The following is a 21,486-nucleotide window of genomic DNA, read 5'->3' as shown; positions in this document are numbered from 1 at the left end:
TTTTAACACCTGATCAAAGTCTACCTCCAGTAGACTTTTTTTTTAATTTTAATTTTAATTTTTTGCTTTTGGGGTCACACTTGGCTATGCACAGGGGTTACTCCTGGCTCTACACTCAGGAATTACTCCTGGCGGTGCTCAGGGGACCATATGGGATGCTGGGATTCAAACCCGGGTCTGCTGCGTGCAAGGCAAACACCCTACCCGCTGTGCTATCGCTCCAGCCCCTCCAGTAGACTTTAAACTATTAAAAAACTATTGCTATTATTTTAATATTTTCACTGGAAATTATTAGCATGTTCTCTACTTTGCGGTTATCACGCCCTTATCGTGAAAGCCTTCTTTGGAAGTCAACTCAGTATAGGAAATGCTTATATTGGTAGCAGTTGGACTGCCAAAGTGAGGGTCTTCTGATTACAGATTTTTAGGGGATATTCCTCACCCCACCTCTGGTCTGCTTAGAGATACTTTGTTTTGGGGTGGTTGGTCACATCTGACTGTTATCACGGCTTACTCCTGGCTCTGTGTTCAGGGATCATTCCTGATCCAGGGGGCCCATATCGGATGTTGGGGATTGAACTGGGTCAGCCATATGCAAGGCAAGCACCTTCCGTGCTATACTATCCAGCTCTAAGGGTTAATTTTTAAGACAAATTTCATTGTATTTTATTTTTAATTCACCATTTTGGCTGGAGCGATAGCACAGCAGGTAGGGCATTTGAATTGCATGTGGCTGACCCGGGTTTGATTGCTCCGTCCCTCTTGGAGAGCCCAGCAAGCTACCGAGAGTATCCTGCCTGCACGGCAGAGCCTAGCAAGCTACCCATGGTGTATTCGATATGCCAAAACAGTAACGAGTCTCACAATGGAGACGTTACTGGTGCCCGCTTGAGCAATCGATGAACAATGGGGACAGCAGTGCTACAGTGCAGTTTTTTACGCCACACCTCAGTGGTGCTCAGGGGTTACTCCTGGCTCTGAACTCAGGAATTACTCCTGGCAGTTCTCAGGGGATCATATGGGATGCCAGAGATCAACCCCAGGTCTGCCATATGCAAGGATCTAGTGATCCATGTTGCTTCAAAACCTTGGGTTCTGGGGGAACAGAATTAGCCCAGGTCATGACTGTGGGTGCAGTGGCTGGGCCCCTAAGGCAAAGCTGCAGTTGTGCTGCTGACTTAGCTCTAGAACCTTCCAGGCCATCATATGGTTCACTTCCGTTACCATCCCTCCCCAACTTCCACCCCTTCCACCTCACACTTACCTTGGCAGTAAGCAGAGGAAGGCACGTCATCCTTCCCAGGGCCACCTTGGGGTGCCACCTGGGCCAGCCTCACCCGACCCAGCCACACATGGAGTCAGTGAGAGAGACACGGAAAACTCCACATCCAAAGATTTTTTTTTATTACTAGTCTGTAGGGACTGGCTCACAAACAGTGCTGAAAAGAGAGTTGCATTCCCCACTCTGCTGTAGGTGGGGTGGGGCACCCCACTTTCCCACCTGCCCACACTGACTCCCTCCAGGGGTACCCTAAGGCATTTCACACTTGAGTGTTTTCTTTTTTTTCTTTCTTTTTTTTTTTTTTTTATAAAAACAAAATCAGTTCTGGAGTAGAAAGAAAAACCCTGTGAGTTTTCAGGACGAGAGTGAAGCAGAAAGGTTCGGAGTGGGAGTTTTGAGGGGCCGGGACAGTGGCCGCGATGGCCCAGCCCCCTCACTGGTGGCAGATGCCACTGGAAGAGGGTCAAAAGCAGAGGGCACAGCTGACAGGAGGGCCAAACTCAGACAGGCGTGCCCTGTCTTCATAATTTTTTTTTCACTCCACATACCATAGAAATTTAAGCAAAATAGCTATTTTTATATATATTTATATGTCATATATATATAAATCAGGCAAATAAGAATTCAGAGGGTGTGGTATGGGGCGTCCCAGAGCCGCCGAGGCCCGGATACGGACACAGCCTCTGGGTCCGCCCTGGCGGAGTCCAGAATTTGTTCATTATTGCTGATTTGGGGCCTGGTTCTGGAGAAGGGAGCACCTGCAGGTTCGGCCCCAAACCCTGTTCTCTTTGGGTCTGGGAAACAGGGCCTGCCTGGCCAAATCAAGGCAAGGGGCTACTGCCCTCCACTCCGCCTGGGGGCCCCTCAGCTGTCCCCCACTTGTCAACAGTGGGTGGGGCAATAGCGTCAGAGATGACTGGCTTGTGCTCTCCTGGGCCAGGGCAGGCCCGCCTGTCCCTTTCTGAGGGGTCCCCGGGTCCTCGGGAGTGGGCAGCTACAAAGAGGGGCGGGGCTCGCTGCCTTAAGCTGGAGAATGGCGCCCACCTTGGGTTCTGGCTGGATTCCTCGTGTCTTAAAAAGAAAGGGCTCTTGCCAGGACACACGCGTGGCAAGAGAGCACACTTAGAAAGTTGTCTGCTAAGTGCTGTACTAAAAATATTTACTAAACGTCTTGGCTGGAAAGAAACGGGGATTGTTCTCCTAAAAAAGTCAAACGTGGCTCCCAAGGAGGGGCTGCTTTTCCCCTGGGGCGGGGAGGTGACAGGGGCAGTCCGGGGCCCAGGCCTGCAGGCCTGCATTCTGGAAGCTGGGCTCTAGAGGAGGCCCAAGTCCGTACCTGACGGGGTTCGGAGGCCGGAGCAAACCCAGCCTCGGCACATCTTCCTTCCCAGTGGGAACCCCTCAAAAGTCCTTAAAAAACAATAACAACAATAACGGAAGGGGGAAAGTTGTGTGTGTGTGTGTGAGTGAGGGTGGGAGGGGCGGGTAGGGAGTACTCAAGTGGTGCGTTCAAGAAAAGGTGGACCAGGCTGTGCAGGCACCTCTATTTGCAGGAAGGGGCGGTGCTCAGAAGATGTTGGGGCACATGTGCCAGTCCTGCCTCTCCTTGGCCTCCCAGTAGCCACCTTTGTACATGAAGGCCATCTCTCCGGTCAGCGGGTCCAGCTTCCTCTCGAACCACAGCGGCGTGTACAGATCCGTCTCCTTTTCTGCTGGACAGGCAGAGCGGGGCAGGTGGGCGGGCTCCCCGAGTCCCCCTCCGGGGCCCAGGCAACCCACCCCTACCCCGCCCGCAGCGCCCCCTCGGACACCCTCAAGATCGCACCCGTACCGCCCCCCGGCCGGCCTCACCTTCCTCGGAGCCGCAGCCTTGGGAGCAGGACTCGAGCCGCCGACGCCGCGAGATGCGCTGCTTCTCCTCCAGCCGCTGCTTCTCCATGTTGGCCTGGTCCCAGTGCCCCCTCTCCATCAGCCGCTGGTCGGGCCGCAGGCGGCTGTCGGTGGGCGCCACGCCCTCCTCCTGCTCATTGAGCGTCAGCGCCAGCTCCGAGAAGTAGTACATGTTCTCCGCGTTCTCCCTGCAGCGACCACGGGCGGCGTGAGTAGCGCACCCGCTCCGCGCCCACCCCAACCACCTGCTACGTCGGCTGCGGGCCTCCACCTGTCACGTGTGCCACACGCCTGCAAGCCTCAGTTTCCCTACTCTCTCCACGACTGGACAGTGGGGCCCTTCTCTCTGGGTTTTCACAAATGATCAGCTTAATACTGCTTCCTAACAGTCTTTTCTTTGTGTTTTTTTGGGGGGCGGGGGGCTTTCAGTGCACACCAGGGCTTACTCCTGGCTCTGCACTCGGTATTACTCCTGGCAGACTAGAGGGAACATATGGAATGCTGGGGATTGAACCTGGGTCTGCTGCAAGCAAGACAGATGCATCTGCAGGAATAGCTCTTGTGTGTACACACCTAGAAACGCCAGTGCCGGGCTAGCTACATGGTTTGTGATGGTCTTCTTTATTTTTATTTATTTATTTATTTATTGCTTTTTGGGTCACACCTGGCGATGCACAGGGGTCACTCCTGGCTCATGCACTCAGGAATCACCCCTGACGGTGCTCAGGGGACCATATGGGATGCTGGGATTTGAACCCGGGTCGGCCACGTGCAAGGCAAACGCCCTACCCGCTGTGCTATCGCTCCAGCCCCTGTGATGGTCTTCTTTAGAGGCAAAGACAGATTGCTTTCCAACATGGTTATACCACTTTACACTACTACCAAAGGTGCCAAAAAGATATTGTAGATTCACTTCTTCCAACACTTTTCTCCAGTTTGCCAACTGGAATGAAAGGTAAGGTTATCTCATTGTGGTTTTGATTTAGATTTCTCTGATTATGAATGAATCACCATTTTCAAAGAATGACAGCTGTGTGTCTTCTGTGAAATTCTTGTGTACTTGGATTGTTTTAGCTTTTTTTTTTTTTTTTTTTTTTTTTTGCTTTTTGGGTCACACCTGGCGATGCACAGGGGTTACTCCTGGCTCTGCACTCAGGAATTACCCCTGGCGGTGCTCAGGGGACCATATGGGATGCTGGGATTTGAACCCGGGTCGGCCGCGTGCAAGGCAAACGCCCTACCCGCTGTGCTATCTCACCAGCCCCTGTTTTAGCTTTTTAACTGATTAGAAGTTCTTCATGTATTTTTACTTATTTTTAATGTGATAAAATATTTCTACTTTTGTTTGTTTGTTTTTGGGGTCACACCCAGCGGTGCTCAGGGGTTACTCCTGGTTCTGCATTCAGGAATTACTCCTGGAGGTGCTTGGGGGACCAAATGGGATGCCAGGGATTGAACCCAGGTCGGCCACGTGCAGGGCAAATGCCATACCTGCTGTACAATCGCTCCGGTCCCTACTTTTATTCTTGATACCAGTCTTTTGTCAGATGTGAAGTATTGTGACTCTTGTCTCCAAGTTTACACATTGTCTTTAATTTTCTCTCAGTGGTTTTTCAGCAGTATTTTAGTACAGTCAAATGTATTAATGCTTTTTGGGTCTTGTTTAAGATTTATTTCCTTACGAGATAAAAGATTATTTTTCTTCTTACAGTCTAATTGTTTAAAGCAAATCAACTTAATTACATATTACCCATCAAATTTTTATTATGATGTAAGGAAGGAATTCAGTTAAATTTTTCTCTGTAATAAAGAACATTTGCCAATTTGTTTTGTTTTGTTTTTGTTCCTCATCCAGCTGTGCCCAGGTCTTATTCCTGACTCTGCATTCAGGGTCACTCCTGGCAGGTTCAAAGGGCTATACAGGGTGTCAGGGATTGAACTGAGACCAGCTGCATGCAAGGCAAGAACCCTATCTCTGGCTCCTTTTCTAAATCGTTTTAACAAATAGTTCCTCATTCCACATGAGGAATCTTTGTCATACGCCAAATATCCATAAGTCTGGGCTCAGTATCTGATTCCACTTCTGATCTATATGAGGATCAGTTCTCTTTTCTCTGTTCTTTAGACATTTCCTAGTCCTTTATTCTTTAAAATAGAATATCACGTTGCATGAATTACTAATAGAACTTTATTTAATCTTCTCACTTTCGAGATCATGACATACTATTGATGCTACTGTTTTGTCCATGAACATTGTATCTTCCTCTATTTATTTAATCTCTTTGCTGATAATTTCAGTAGTTCTATAATTTTCTTTAATGTTTGGATCACACCCAGCAATGCTCAGGGTTAACTCCTGGCTCTGTATTCAGGAATCACTCCTGGCAGTGCTCAGGGGACCATATGTGGTGCCAGGGATCGAACCTGGGTTGGCAGTGTGCAAGGTAAGAACCCTCCCTGCTCCAGCCCCATAATTTTCTTTACAAAGGCTTAATTTTTTAAATTATTTTTCTTTATTTTTTATTTAGCAAAGAGACATTTACAGATGCTTTAAATATAAAATTACAGGGCATTTATGTTCTCTAATATCAAGTGATTTCTTTTATTAAATATTATTTTCTAGTTGTCTGCTAGCAGTTTATAGAAATAAAACTGATATGTGCTGGTTAATATCACTTTATCATTGTCATCCCATTGTTCATCGGTTTGTTCGAGTGGGCACCAGTAACATCTTCATTTGACCCTACATTACACTACGTGATAGTGTAGCCCAACGGCATCTGCTTGCTCCAGGAACACAAAGAGCACGTTTTTGTTACTGTTTTTGGCATATCAAATACATCACGGGTAGCTTGCCAGGCTCTGCTGCTGGTTAATATATATTTTATATATGTGCACACATATATATGTATAATCCTAAGTGGTCTCAGGAAGCCTGGGATCCCTCCCAATATTTCCCAGTCAGCCCAGCTGGTGGTTGGATGTAAAAGCCCGAGGATGTGGTTCTGCTCAGGATTTGTGGTGCTGGGGATTATGAGCTACCCAAGGCATATTCAGGTCTCTTGAGCAGTGCTCCGGGCCTCCAAGGCCATACCCAGTGATGGAGACTGGGTGCAAGGTGAGGATCAGTCATGTAGAAGGCATCTGCCTTAGCCCCTGTACTACCTTCTCTGGCTCTCTTACCTTTTTCTCCCTTCTTTGGGTTTATTTATTGAATTTCCTCTAATTTCTTAAGAGTGGAAACTTAGAAATGGTCAAAAGCTGGGCTGGAGCTGTGCTACAGCAGGTAAGGCACTTGCTCTGTATGCAGCTGACTCAGCTCAATCCCCTGAGCCCCACCAGGAGTGATCCCTGAGTACAGAGCCAGGAGTCAGCCCTGAGCACCACCGTGTATGGCCTGGCCCCCGAACAAAAAATTTTAGGAAGTTAAAACTATTATTTACTTAAAGTAATCTATACCCTTTGGACACTGCTTTTGTTGGATCTAGTCAGTTTGGATATCTTTTCATTCTCATTCACTTTTGGAAACTTAAAATTTTCCATTCTAACTCATTATTTTACCCATGAATTATTTATCAGCTTAATTTTTTTTATGAAATACATTGAGGCTCTTTTTTCCTTCCTCACTTTTTTTAAGCCACAACCAATGTGTTCAGGGACTGTTCTTGACTCAGGAGTGCCCATTGGTGGGGCCGTGGATGAAACTGGGTTGGCTGTAGGAAGGCAATCTCCTTACCTCTGTGCAATCTCTTGGCCCTGTTCATAATTTCCAAGTGGATTATCTTTAGCACAGACTATGGGCAATACGTTGGTTTTCAACCTTCATATGTTTGAAGGCCAACACCAGACTACAGATGGGCAGTTAAAAATCCACTGGTCTATAAACTACCCTTTCCTCTTTAGGGTTTACTACATACATCACTGAATTGTATATATGTTCCACGTACACCAGAATAAAAATATGTTCTGAGTTTTGCATCTGTTGTGTATCCTGTGTTGGTTCGATATCCTTCATATCCTTGCTGTTTTCTTCCCACTCCCACCCCTTCTGACCTATCAACAAGTGATAGAGGTGGATTAAAATCTTCCAGTCACCGACAGCAATAGATTTATCGGGCTCTCCCTTTACTATGAAGAAATGCTTTTTCACACCTTTGAGGCTGTCTCATGACAGGCTTAATTTTGGAACCATTATACCTCCTTGAAGAATTGTTTCTCATTAGGCAGCAATCCTTTCATCTCTAATAATAATGTTTTGCTCGTACACTCATTTTACCTGCTATCAACAGAGCTATCAGTTGTTGGCATATCTCTGTTTTGGGTATCTCTTGGAAAGTACATCTATCTGGCACTGTAGCACTGTCATACCGTTGCTCATCGATTTACTCGAGCGGGCACCAGTAACATCTCCATTGTGAGACTTGTTATTGTTTTTGGCATATCAAATACGCCACGGGTAGCTTGCCAGGCTCTGCCGTGAGGGCAAGATACTCTCGGTAGCTTGCCGGGCTCTCCAAGAGGGGCGGAGGAATTAAACCCGGGTCGGCTGTGTGCAAGGCAAACACCCTACCCACTGTGCTATCGCTCTAGCCCACATCAGTCTGGATTTAAGAAAAATCTTTCAGGGCTTTTTCTTTTTCACTTCTGGAGATGCCTGTGTTCTCTCTTGAATGCATATTCTCTTTCTCTTCCCTTAAATCGCTAAATTCCTTTCAATAAAAACTGTTTCACCTCACAAAAAAGAAAGAAGGGGAGGGAAGGAAGGAGGGAGAAGTTTTCTAAGAGAAATGCTCAAAGGACTGGTGTGCATGCTTGAGGCACTGAGTTTGATCCCCAGCACCCATGGGTTTGGGCCTGGCGATGCAGGGTCAAAGCACCTAACCGTCAGGCTGCACTGCTGGGGAGCAGCCCCCCAATCCAATCACTTAGTATTTTGCTCTTAATTTATGAGCTGTATCTGCTTATATTTATATTATACTTAGACCTGCTTTTTGGTTTGGGGGCCACACCCAGAGGTAATCTGGGCTTACACTTGGCTCTGCACTCAGGGTTCACTCCTGACTGGGCTTGGGAAACCATTTGGGGTAATGGGGATTGATCACTGGTGTATCCACCTCTCTCCCCCAAGGACCCCAACACCCCTCCCTTTTCATGCCCCCCAACTCACTTTTGTGGATCACTTCTCCCATTAGATTGCCTTTGGACTTTTGCTGCTACCTTGCCGTGTATTTTTATTTAATTAATTTGGCAAGGGGGCAAGGAGTATGCTCCAGGCTTACTCCTGGCTTGCACTCAGGAATTATTCCTGATGGTTCTCAGGGGACCATATAAGATGCTGGAAATTGAACCTGGGTGGAGAGCATGCAAGCTCCCTGCTGGACTATCACTCTGGCCCTTAAGTTCACTGTCACTGTCAACCCATTGCTCATCAATTTGCTCGAGCGGGCACCAGTAACGTCTCCATTGTGAGACTTTTTGTTTTGTTACTGTTTTTGGCATATTGAATACGCCACGGGTAGCTTGCCAGGCTCTCCGAGAGGGGCAAAGGAATCGAACCCAGGTCAGCCACGTGCAAGGTGAATGCCCTACTGCTGTGCTATCACTCCAGCCCTTAAGTTAATTTTTTTAATTGAACCACTTTAAGATTTGCTCTGTAACTTTAAGTCCTGCTTATCAGAGATCACTTTGTGTCTGTCCTTCTGACCCCACTCAGCTTATCATCCTTCTGACTCCAGCTTATCATCCTTTAGTTCCATCCTTTTGCATGATTTTGTTGTCTCTTAGAGCTGCATAATATTCCATTGTGTAGATATAATCAATCACAAACCAATCACAGGTTTGTTTTTGTTTTGGGGGCCAAATTTAGCAATGCTCAGGCTCTCACTCTTGGTGGACTTGGGACCATTTGGGATGCCAGGGATTGAAGCAGGGTTGGCTGTGTGCAAGGCACATACACTGTCCTCTACTCTATGTCTTTGGCCACACAAACTCAAATTCTTATCTCATTTTTTTGCTCTGAGAAATTCATCTCCATTCTTATATTTCTTTTAGCTTTTATATTTTTGTTTTGGAGCCACACTGGGAAGTGCTCAGGGCTACTCCTGCCTCAGTGCCAGGATTTGCGTTTTGGTTTTATTTTCGGTTTGGGGGCCACACCCAGTGATGCTCCTAGCTTTGCACTCAGGAATCACTCCTGGTGTTCAGGAAACCATGTGGGATGCAGGACAAGCACCTTCCCTGCTGCTGTACTGTTGCTCCAGTACCAGTACCGGGGTTTTGAAGCCAGGACTCCTGTGAGCCGAGCATGCACCCAGCCCGCTGAGCCATCTCTCCTCTCCATTTTAGCTTTTCCCCCTTTCCTTCTGGAGTCCACTGAAATGTACTTAGTGCTCCCTCTGACTCTGAAATGCACCCTTCACACATGTACGAGTGACCATGTGTGGTGCCCCTCTTCTGGGGAGGCCTGAGAGCAGGCTCCCTCTGTTTGCCCCTCCGTGACCTGTGTGACGGTGAGGGTCCACTTTTCATCTTTTTTACTTGTTTTTGGATCACACGCAACAGTATTCAGGACTTTCTACTGGGTCTGTGCTCAGGGATCCTATCCATAGGTGCTGAGGGGCTACTCCCAGCTCTGTTGCTCAGGAGTGACCCCTGGTGGTGCAAAGGGAGGTGGTGCTGGGGGTTTGAACAGGGCTCAGCAGGATGCAAGGCAAGCCGCAAGCCATAAGCCTTGTACTCTCTTGTACTCTCTTCTCCAGCCTTGTTTTACACTTGAAGGTATTATTCACACACGTTCTGTTCCTCATTCATTCCAGCACCTCATTTTGTCCATCTGGAATCAGTTTCCTCCTGCCACAGGCGTTATCTGTTAGTGCACGTCTGCTGGCAGCAAACTGGAAATTTTCTTTGAAAATGTCTATTTCAGAAGGGCCGGGGTGAGAGGATAGCGAGTAGGGCATTTGCCTTGCATGCGGCCAACCTGGGCTCCAACCCTGGCACCTCACACGGTGTCCCCAGCCTGCCAGAAGTGGTCTCTGAGTGCAGAGCCATGAGTAAGAGAGGGCCTGCCTTTTCTCTGTCATTTACTGCCTTTTCCAGATTTTGCTTTTAGTTGCAGTTTTTTTTGTTTTTTTCCTGGGCCAGGCAGGGAGGGTTGGGTTTGGGTTATACCTGACCCTGCACACGGGATCTTGTGTGTTGCCAGGAATTGAACCAGGATCAACCATGTGCAAGGCAAGTGGCTTGACCCCTGTATTTAGCTGTAGTTTTTATTTTGTTTTATTTTTGCCCACACCCCGTGGTGCTCAGGGCTTATTCCTGGCTCTGTGCTTAGGAATCACTCCTGTCAGGGCTCAAGAAGCCACACGGAGTTGCCAGGGATCGAAGCTGGGTCAGCTACATGCCAAGGCCAGTGCCCTACCCGCTGTACTACTGCTCCAGCCTTAGTTACAGTTTTTGATCTTTTCAGCTGACTTAGAGTCAGTTGATTTTCCTCTTAACCCTCTCATTAAGTTCTCAGTCTCAGTTGTTCGTCCTTTGCAGAATTCCCGGTTTGCGGGGCTGGGAGAGAGAATGGAGTCCTGGTGTCTCACAGACCCTTGCGCACTGCCAGGAGCCACCCTGGAGCCCTGCAGCAGCCCCCAGTCCCCCACCACCTCCTTAGACTTATTCCGTTGGCCATGAGTCGCCAGTGGAGCCCCTCGACCTCCTAAGACCTTCCCTTCCCCCCAGAATAATTTCTGGTGTGCTCTCTCTGGAATCTAGTCCCACATTCACAATCTTCTCTTTCCTGAAGTCCTTTGCAAGTCCATTTTCCTTCCTTGGGCTGTGGACACTGTCCTGCCAGCCTGTTTAATGTCCCCGCAGACGCCCTGCCACCGCCCCCGAGGAGCGCAGTCTCGCTACGAGGGGCAGTCGGGCTCCCCGTGGGTTGGCACAGACCATCCTGCGCCCCTCCCGGGGTCTGCTGCTTCCTCCCTATCCGCCCTGGGCCCAAGTGCCTCCGCCTCGCCCCTCCACTCACGGCAGCGGGTATTTCTTCCACAGCAGCTTGGCAGGCAGCGTCTGGTACACCGTCTTCTGCCTCCCCTCCACGGTGGTGCTGCTGGCGCTGCTCTGCACGATCTTGGCGCACTCCATCTGCTCGTCCCACGAGCCGGACAGTACATAGTGGGCCTTGCCGTGGCCGTCGCTCACCACGCCTGACACCTGCGGGCACAGGCGGGGGCCAGCATGGGCGTGGGCGCCGCTCCAGGCCCACCGAGAGGCTGCGCCTGGCTCCGCTTACCTTCCGGGCAACCTCTTTGGAGAAGTAGCTGTAGGGCAGGAACTTGAGCTGGCATCGGTCCTTGGTCTTGTGGTTCACAATCTCCACATCCCCTGTCTGTGCGCAGGGAGGCGGGGAGTCAGCGCTGATCCTCGGGTGCCAACCCCCCACTCCCCAGAGACACCCCCTGACCTGGTCGATCCAGAGCTTGCCCACGATGATGTTATGCACCGTCGAGGTGCTCTTCCTCCACACATAGTGATTCCCGCTGCCCTTGAACTCTAAGTGGATGGCACCTGGCGGTGGGGGATGGGACCCAGGTCAGGGCTGCCCCCAGGGGCCCCCATCAGGTGCCCCCCTCGCCAGGGAGCGGAGGGGCACTGATGTCACTCCAGGATGCCCTCCCTGGGCCCCGCTCGCTCACCCAGAGGCATGATGGAGAGGTATTTCCCCCGGAACTTGCTGGCGATGGTGATCTCCTGCCAGAGGGACCAGCCGTGCCTCGAGAACACGTAGTGCGCGGCCGAGGGCGGGTGGTGGCTCACCTGCGACCAGACCGCAGGACCTGAGTGTCTGCCAGACACGGCCCTCGGCAGCCCCCAGGGGTGGCCTGCCTGCCACTCTGTGGGGGCTGCAGGCTCAAGGCAAGCCCCAAGAACGTACACAGAGGGGGCGAGCAGGGGGAGCAGCTGTTGGTAAGGTGAGGGAAGAGCACCTCTGTGCCAGGAAATTCGGTGACAGGAAGTGCCAGGAGAGGGGGGCCGAGGGCTGGCAAAGTGAGGGACGGAGGGCTTCCTGGGTGCCGGGTGGGGCTCCTGCCAGTCTGGGGTGCCCCAAGTGCAGGTCCATGCGAGTGCCCTGGCCAGGCCGATGGCGCTACGGCCGGCTCTGCTCACCCCACCCGGGGCCCCGGTGCTCCCGCCCCTTCCCGCTCCCAGCACTGAGCACCCCTCGCTGTTTCACCCACCGGGACCCGCCCCTGCCCCGTCAGCTTTCCCTGGGCTATTCCTCCAACGCGTGACTCTGCTGGGCTCAGGTTCTAGGGTGCAGGCTCTCCCCAGGGCACCCCAGCAGCCTCTCCCTGCAGTTGCCCCTGGCTCCAAGGTGTCTCCACACGGCGGCCAAGGTCAGGGTCAGAGCCCCAGCCGCACCCACTTCCTCTCCTGGGGTTGCCAGCCTGGTGCACCCCGCTGCTCCCTCCAGCCTGGAAACAGCCCGCTCTTCCCAAGCAAGGATACCCCGCCCCGCTGACGGCCAGGAGGCCCCCCTGCCTGCCCACCATGGGCGGCCTCCGGGCCCTGGCCTGGGGCTGGGTGCCACAGCTGCTGCCTTCTCGGGGGCTTCACCACGACTCTTTCCCACGGGCTCCCTGAATCCCTAGCACTTCCTGGCTATTCTGCCTTCACTTTTTTTTTGGGGGGGGGGTGTCACACCTGGCGATGCACAGGAGTCACTCCTGGCTCTGCACTCAGGAATTATTCCTGGCGGTGCTCAGGGACCCTATGGGGTGCTGGGAATCAAACCTGGGTTGGCAGCGTGCAAGGCAAATGCCCTACCCGCTGTGCTCTTACTCCAGCCCCTATTCTGCCTTCGAAGCATGTCCAGCACCTGCCCTGTCTCCCCAGGGAAGGGGAGACCACTCATGTCCTGCCTCCCAGTGGAGCAGTCAGGGGGACCCCATAAAGCAGACACAGGAGGAGGGGTCGCACCTCTCTTCTTCCAGCCCACCCAGAGCCCCCGAGTAGCTGTAGGCAGGTGCCCTCCTCCCCCCTGCTCCACACTGCCCACCTGTGTACTCTGACCTCGGGGTCAGAGGCCACATTCTCTCTTGCTCTGGTGCCCCAGCCCAGCGGGAGACTGGGGAGCCTCACCTGCTCGCACAGGGAGCGCAGGCCCATGTCCTCCAGCCGGTCCAGCTCGTAGGTCTCCCCGAGCATGGGGTTGAAGGGCTTGGCGATGCGGTGCACAGTGGTGGAGTAGGAGGACACAGAGAAGGCGGCCACCAGGCACATCTGCTCCATGGAGCTGGTGCAGTGCACCGCCTTGTCCAGCAGGTCGTGGTACTCCAGGTCCTCGGTCAGCCGCTGGAGCATGGACAGGGGCTCGTTAAAGTTGACCTGCGGCGGGACCAGAGAGACGGTACGGAGCGTAAGGCGTCTCTGCCTTGCACATGGCCCACCCGGGCTCGATCCCTGGCATCCCATATGGTCCCCCAAGCACTGCCAGGAGTGATTCCTGAGTGCAGAGCCAGGAAGAACCCCTGAGCATCACTGGGTGTGGCCCCCAAAACAAACAAACAAACAAACAAAAACGTTGACCTGCGTGGTGGGCAGAAAGTCAGGCTAGGGTCTCTGCAAATAGACAAGTACACATACACACGTGCACACACACATGCACACACACACCACACATATAGGTGCACACACGCTGGGTCTAGACAAACCCATGGCTCCCCGCCCAGAGCCAGGGGGCTGCCCGGAGAGTCCATCACAATGAGATTCCTCTGACTTGGCCCGGGAACATGGCTCGCGGGGCTGGAGCAAAGATGTCGCCTGCAGGAGCCCCGGGTCAGTCCCAGCACCTCTCAGTTCCCTGAACACCACCAGGACGCACCGGGGAAAGGAATGAATAAGATCTAGCCTGTTGCCTGTGTCTGCCACAGCCTTCAGCCCCACGCTGCCTGGCCAGCCACCCATCCGAGGGGGGAAAGGCCGTCCAGACCAGGGTGCGGGCTCACTCAGCACGTGAGCTTAGGAACGAGGGAAGAGTGGACGAGTGAGTGATGACGTGGCTTCTCCTATCGGCAAGGTTTCTGGGATGGGGTCCCGTGGTGCCCGGCAGGGTAGACCTCTGACCCCATGATGCTGGGGGCTGCCCTGGGCCCACTGCGAGCCAGGGTCTCTGTGTCCATCCGCCCACACAGCGGGAACTGCCAGCTCTTCTCCCCACTGGACACAGGTGGTCATGGGCCATTGAGCTGGCCTGGGCCCCGCCCCCACCTCTTCCTTTATGGGGGAAGGGAAAGGCCGAGAGGTCCGGTGTGGGGCCCCACACGGCTGAGGCATCCTGAGTGCCCGTCAGGCCAGAGGTGCCGTGGGGTTCCCCTGAGTTTCTGGTGGGTGCAGGGCCCGAGGAGGGGGCGCTTCTTATCAGTGAACACCTCGTTCTTTTAGGAAAACGCCCTTGTCTTCTGCTTCATGCGGGCTACTAGGTGTCCCCTGGGCATGTCCCTGGCGCCCGGGAGGACCCGAGGACCCACCACACACTTACCGGCATGGGGATCTTGGAGAGCTCCCGGCCAATGCAGTTCTTCATGATGCTCCAGAGGTTGAGGCTGTAGTTGGGTTTGTCGGGGATGCTGACGCGTCTCTTGACTTTGGGACGGGGCTTGGGCACAAGCGAGGCACCATCCAGCACCTGCCGGGGAAGCAGGGTGCGCCTGTCAGCAGAGACCAGAGTGTTCCCTTGGCCCTCCAGGCCGCCCCCTCACCCCTGACCCAGCACCATCCCGGGACCCCGCCCACCCGGGAGCAGCCAGGGCCTGGGCCCCCTCCCCGGCCCCCCTCAGGCTCCCGCCCCACTTACATTGTCTGATGAGCTCCAGTCATCTGGATCTGTCTCTGTCTCACCCTCAGCTTTTCTGCAGGAAACAGGAAGAAGGTGACGAGGCCGCTCCCGGAGCCGCCCACCCTCTCACGCCAGCCCTGACCTGGAGCTTGTGGAGGGATCCCGAATTTGGGGCAGTCCAGGTGGGCTGAGGGGCCTGGACCATCGACTTGGAGTGACCCTCATATCACTTCTCGGGGTCCCTGCTGACTGCCCCTTTTCTGGGAACTGGCTGGCCTGGGAACCTAAGTGGGGCCCGGAGGTGGACTCCAGGAGCCATCTGTCAGGGCTTCCTGGGGACGACTAGTCTGACCGCTCTGCCCCAGGGTTCCAGCACCTCCCTGTGCCCCAGGATTCTTGTGGTGCCAATAAATGGACAGCAGAGGGCGCCATGGCTGAGGGAACGGAGCCCAGTGAGCCACGCAGAGGGATAACCTGGGCCAGCGAGGGTGGGGATACTTGGCAGTCAGGATGCAGGGGACGTGACCCAGGAGACTACAGTGCCAGGGAGGGGTGGAGAGAGCCGAGTGTGAGAGGACCCGCTGCCCGTCAGATGGGGGAATGGGGGATTGAGCCCAGCATGCGAGGCAAGTGCCCTACCCCCTGCACTATCGCTCTGCACCCCCCACCTCTTTTGGGGAAGAACAAAACCAATGAAAGCAAAACTCTGAAGCAAGAGTTCAAAGAGGGAAGCGCCCGGGGCAAAGTGGAGGAGGGGGAGCGTGAGAGGAGTGGGGGGCTGATGGGCGGCGGGGCTCACCTGTCGTCCTTGGCCTCGGTGATCACGGTGATGAAGGATGTGGCGTCTTCCATGGCGTCGAAGTACTCGGTATCTTCATCTTCCTCACTGTCCTCTCCTTTGGAAGTTAAGAGACTTCCTGGAGACACAAGCAGAGCTGCTGCCTCAGTTTACAACCCCAAACCTGGCTCATCTCTCTCGCCTGACCAAGGGCCCCTCCTCACCTCTGCCCTGTCCCCCGGGCCAGCCTGGCTGCGACCACCCCAGCTGGCCTATGTGCTTCTCTCTCACTGCCGGGGCTCAGAGCCTCTCTCCTTCCAGAACCTTCCCCACCTGCCTGTGACCCTTTCTCACGACCCGCCTTCCCCGGGTGCCCATGACCTCAAAAGGAGAGTGGACGGTCACCCCAGGCAGGCTTGCCAGAGATGGGACAGCCGGAATCACCCAACATTTTTGTTTTGGGGACACACCTGGCGGTGCTTGTGGGACCAAGATGCTGAGGATCGAACCCCAGTTGGCTACGTGCAAGACAAGTGCCCTCCCCGCTGTACTACCGCTCCGGCCCCATGGATTCATCCAGCTTTTTTTCTTTTGGCTTTTGCGCCACACTCGGTAGTGCTCAGGGGTTACTCCTACTGTCTTTTTCTTTTTGTTTATTGGTTTTTTGGGGCCATACCCAGTGGTTACTCCCAGCTCTGCACTCAGGATTCACTCCTGGCACTGCTCAGGGGACCATATGAAACACCGGGGATAGAACCCGGGTCTAGCCCTGTGCAAGGCAAACCCCCTACGTGCTGCACCATCTCTCCGGCCCCAGGATTCACGGAGGTTTTAAGGCCTGGAGCCCAGCTATGGGGAGAGAGGCGCCACCTGGCGGCGGGCAGGGGCATGTGACACCAGGGGCCGTGAGAAGCAGCTGAGAGAAGCCCAGATTGGGCCTGTGGGGGGGGGGGGGGACGGGCACAGCCAGCTCACCCTTGCTGAAGCTCTTGTTGGGGTTAGCGGCCAGGCCGGGGGCGCTGCGGAAGGCGCGCTCTAGGCTGTTGTGCTGCTTGGCCAGCTGCTCGATGGTCTCCTCCAGGTGCACCCGCTGCTCCTGCTCATACTGCAGTGCGCGCTGCCATCTCCGGCTGTGAGTCTCTGCCAGCTCCAGAAAGTCCCTGCAGGCCTGGGGGACGCGGCCCGTGAGCCCGGGGACGACGACGACCCCTCCTCCACCTCCAGGGCCGGGACGCTGACTCCCCTCCACCTCCCTCCACCGGCAAGTGACATCTGTCTGGCATCGAGGGGCTCGGGGCCCAGTGATGCTCGGGGGTCACCAGGGCGGCAGCGGGCGCTTGGGGCCTCAGGCTCCAGCCCCAGCCCTGACGCTGCCCACCCGCCTCCACGGAGCCCCGGCGCCCCCACCCCCGCAGGGGGCGTTACCAGCCATGAGGGGCTGCGGGCTCGAGTCAAGGCTGGGGCTGGGCCCTCAGCAGCCTCCCCGTGTCCCTCTTTGTACCCAGGGCACCGTGTGAAGGAGTCGCTCAGGGGGCGGGGGGAACAGGGCTGGGGGATGGGGCCCTTCCGCTCAGACTAGTCACTCCGCTCTGGCCTTCCCCCTCTGGCCCCAGAGACACCCTGACTGTCTTCAGTGACCAGGCCCACAGGTGGCGTCCTCAGACTGAAGCAGGGTTGGCTGTCCCTCGTCATCACAGTGGAAAGGGAGCCACCCCCTTGCAGGAGCTGCCCAGCCGGAGGGGCGGCAGGCACCTCAAGAACATTCCAGACCCTGCTGGGAGCCCTTGGAGATCTGTGCACACCCCACCCCCTGCAGACGGTGGAAGTGAGGCTCCTAGACCACAGTGGGGGCCAGGCCGCCTGCTGCCCGGGACCCCCCTCCTCCTTGCTCTCCCGGGCCCAGTTACATCTGCTTCAGTTCCTGCCAACTGTCTGCTGCCCCAGGAACGAGGCTGTGCCCGGGGCTCTCCCACCGGCCCAGGCAGCCTGCCCAGCCCCTCAGGGCCAGAAGGACAGTGCTGCAGGCACGGGCCCTGTCACACTGTACCTGAGACGTGGGAGACGGAGCTGCCCACGCCGTGGAGCAGGACAGGATTCCCGTGTGGCCCCGGCAGAGCCAGGCCACCTCAGCACGACTCCCCCCACCCCTGTGTGGAAACAGGGCGCAGAGCCCCGGCTGGGTCACATGGAGGCGGTGGGCAGGTGAGACTCGGGGCTGACGCTTCACGGCTTTCTGGGTTCTTGCCACTTGGGGGTGAAGGCTGTGGAACACTGGCCTGCCACACCCCGGACTGGCCGGCGGCTGCACAGGCTTCTTCCCCGCCCTCAGCATCTGACCCCACTGCTCCCTACGACTGTCCTGTCTCTCAGGATGGAACCAAAGGGACACTGCACCCTGCAGACTGCGGACTAGGGGCTGGAGGGATGGCACGGGGGAAGGGCGCGGGCTCCAGCCCACGTCGGCAGCCCAGGCGTGCCCCGTACGTGGCCCCTGGGCATCGTATCTCTCCCCTTCTCTGGCCAGCCCCAATCACGCCTGCTGCTTTGGATGCTGCCCTGAGCTAACACTACGAACGGGCCACGCTGTCTGCAGCCACCTCGGCCTCTGCCACACCTGCTGAGTCTTCCCCAGAGGCCAAGACCGAGGGCCCAGGAGGACAAGGGACTGTCACTCACAAGGCAGACTGTATGTGGGCATTTGAGAATGTGTGTGTGTATATAAAATTATGTGTTTGTGGGCTTTTGTGTGAGTGTGTGTTTGTATGGGTGGGTGTTTGTGTAAGTTTGTGTGAGTGTGACTGTGTAAGAGTGACTGTGTGTGCAATTGTGTGTGAAATTGCAATTGTGTGTGAAATTGTAAGTGTGTGAGCGCGTGTGCATGTTTGTGTATGACTATATTTGTAAGTGTGCAGGAGTATATGTGTATTTGTGTGAGTGTACATGTGACAGTGTGTAAGTGTGTATATGTGTGAGTATAAGAATGAGTGCATGTGTGAGGGGTGTAGGGGTGTGTGTGTGTGTGTGCGTGTGTGTGTGTGTGTGTGTGCAGAACTAGAACCCCACACTCCCTTGTGCTAGTCCGGAGCTGGCTGGGCGGCTCATCACTGTCTGGGTGCCCCATGAAGGGGCCGTGTAGGACACTATGTCAGTGTGGAATTCATGGAGGGGAGCAGGCAGGCTCCGTGAATGGGCACTGGGGAGAGGTCCTGTCAATCAGCAGGGCCTGGCTCTGCCTCTAACTCTGCCCCCGCCCTCCCTCCTGCACTCCCCCTGCATCCCCATCCTCAGCTGAGGACGCGGCCTGCAAGGCCAATCTCCGTGCCATCGCCACTCCTGGCTACTGTGCAGCAACGGGGGACAGCTGGGGCCTCAGCCTCTGGGCTGGAGACTGCTACACCCCAATCTGCCCCTAGACCCAGGCTCTGCCACTGGGCAGGCCATCAGAGCAGATGGGTGCTGGGCGGGGGGGGCAATGCCCTGGGTTTCTTTGGTCACTTTCTCCAGGCCCCCTCCTGGCCTGCTGCCCTGGAGCCGGCAGGAGGGCAGAGCATGGTGCTGGCCAGCCCCGGTTCTCCTGCGGGGGGCCCAGGGGCAGTCTGCAAGGTCAGATGGTGCCGAGTTCAGTGACTCTTTGCAAGCCCCTCCCCTTTGCTGTTGCTGTGTTCAGAGGAAGGTGCCGGAACACTGGGCAGGGGGAGCTCTGAGACAGGGTGCGCAGGCGCAGAGCACGCCGGCTGAGCGGGGTGTCCTGGGCTGATCTGCTGTCCTGAGGCACAGCCCGGGTCTGGGGGCTCCCGGGGAAGGAGCAGGCGCTGATGCACCAGCGAGGCTGGCTCCAGACTCAGGCTCCTGGGGGCCCTCTGTGCAGCCCCCTCGGGGACACAGCCCCCTGCCAGCAGTGGGCAGCCGAGCCCCAAGCCCGGTCTCCGTTCTGCCCGGATGTGACTCGAGGCCTCAGGGAAGCAGCTGTCCACTTGGATCCGAACTTCAAAACAGCCCTTTCCGAGTTCAAAATAACTCTTGGTCGCACACAGGAACCAGCACCATCTGGTCGCCTGAGTGCGGCTGATTTTTGACAGTTCTGGAAGCTATTTTTACTCCCTTCCCCAGGCTTCAGGGAGCAACTGTCAGAGGCAGAACAGGGGTCAGCTGGCCAGGACTTGCCCGCAGGCCACGCAAGGACCAGGGAGAGCGGTGTCAGGGGGCTCCTTCCTGCCACCCCTGCCCCCCAAACAGGGCTCAAAGAAGCTCAGGGTCGCCCTGCAGCAAACCTCACCTTCATTTCTTTCAGGGGCGGGGCGGGGAGGTTGGGATCACACCCGGCAGTGCTCAGGGGTCACTCCTGGCTCTGCACTCAGGAATCACTCAAGGGGGACCTTATGGGGTGCCGGGGATCGAAGCAAGGTCTGCCGTGTGCAAGGCCAGCGCCCTCCCTTCTGTGGGGTCATTCCAGTCCCAGCTTGCCTTCACTTCTATGACACGACGTGCTGAAGTCCCCGCCTCATGCCTTGTGTAGTCCCTGACCATGTCCCGCTTTTCCTCGCCCTGAGAACGCAGACCCCCACTGCCCACCCCCATAGCTAGGCGCATGTCCCTCCCACGCCTAGCCATGCCCGGTCACTCAGGGCAGCACCTGTCCCATCAGGCCCTTGGGACAGCGAGCAGGTGGCCTCTGCTGGCAACTCTTGGGCCCCTGAACAATCAATCTGATCTTCTGGGGGTCCTGCACCCTAGCTCTGCTCCCCCAGGCACTGCACAGACTGTTCCTGGCAACAGCCTTCCTGCACCCTGCCTGAGTTTGGGGGGGATGGGCTGACCAGTGGACACACCAAGGAGTGCTCCCCACTCAGTGTCTCAGGATTCGGAGCCCTTCTGTCAGACCCACATCCTCAGAACGTGTCACCTGCTCGGCTCCCCTTTGCTTGCTCTGCCAGCCCAGCTTGGGGGGCTTGGCCCTGCAGAGGGAGATGACACAGGACCCCCTCCCCTCCACAGTGCCCAGTGGCTGCTGATGCAGCCGGCCAGAGCCGAAGGGCAACTGGCACTGGAAGGTCCATGGAGTTGGTAGGCGGGAACAGGAGTCACCATGGCAACTACAGATGCACGCACCCAGAACCGAGGGTGAGGGCAGCCTCCATGGGGGCTGGGGCTCGGGCGTTGTCTGAGGTCAGAAGCCTGTGGGGCAAGCCAGCAAGATCCAGCCCTGGCTCTCCGTGTCCATCACTCCCTGCTTAATCAGGCCGGGAGCGGCCAGCTACGACCCCAAGTATCAGGCAATGCCTGAGACTCCGCAGTCCCAGGGTGGTGCCCGAGTAACACAAAAGGTGATGCCAAGGGGCCTCTGAGGACACCAACCTCATGTGGCCTCTGTGACAGCAAACGGAAATGAGGCTGCGGCATCGGGGCCATCCCAGAGACCACTGTCCTTCCTCCACCCAAAGATAAAGTTGTCGAAAGAGAAGAAACTCCAGTCCCCTCTCGTTAAGCTCCTTCCCCTCCAGCCATGCCACCAGGCGCCTCCAGGGGGCGCTGCAGGCCCCTTCTCAGGCTGTGGGCGCTCTGTGTTCAAGAGAACAGTCAGAGGCTCCACTAAGTGGCAGGCTAATTCACAACTCCCCAAACAGTCATCGCCGCAGCAGTGAAAGGCTGGGCTGGCTCTGCTCACTCACAAAGGCACCCACGGGGAGAACTAGGCCAGGCTCG

General features: G+C 55.4%; 1 protein-coding gene across 3 annotated transcripts in view; it reads right to left on the bottom strand.

Moving 5' to 3' along the window:
* Positions 1-1,381: 1,381 nt before the first annotated feature.
* OSBP2 (oxysterol binding protein 2) overlaps positions 1,382-21,486 on the bottom strand; it is a 131,222-nt gene continuing 111,117 nt past the window's right edge. For 2 of the 3 annotated variants that reach the window (XM_055146737.1, XM_004615558.2), the window contains 11 exons: positions 16,759-16,951; positions 15,805-15,922; positions 15,024-15,078; positions 14,709-14,855; positions 13,310-13,555; positions 11,863-11,983; positions 11,631-11,734; positions 11,460-11,555; positions 11,196-11,380; positions 3,134-3,360; positions 1,382-2,994 (listed from right to left, as the gene is read on the bottom strand). In XM_055146737.1, the coding sequence (XP_055002712.1) occupies positions 2,849-2,994; positions 3,134-3,360; positions 11,196-11,380; positions 11,460-11,555; positions 11,631-11,734; positions 11,863-11,983; positions 13,310-13,555; positions 14,709-14,855; positions 15,024-15,078; positions 15,805-15,922; positions 16,759-16,951 (1,638 nt within the window). In that variant the 3' untranslated portion in view covers positions 1,382-2,848. The remainder of the gene's footprint in view (positions 2,995-3,133; positions 3,361-11,195; positions 11,381-11,459; positions 11,556-11,630; positions 11,735-11,862; positions 11,984-13,309; positions 13,556-14,708; positions 14,856-15,023; positions 15,079-15,804; positions 15,923-16,758; positions 16,952-21,486) is intronic. The other variant, XM_055146738.1, reaches the window with a different exon arrangement.

This window comes from Sorex araneus, chromosome 9 (assembly GCF_027595985.1).
Source record: "Sorex araneus isolate mSorAra2 chromosome 9, mSorAra2.pri, whole genome shotgun sequence".
Lineage (NCBI taxonomy): Eukaryota > Metazoa > Chordata > Mammalia > Eulipotyphla > Soricidae > Sorex > Sorex araneus.
This window is presented reverse-complemented; position numbering and strand designations above follow the sequence as displayed.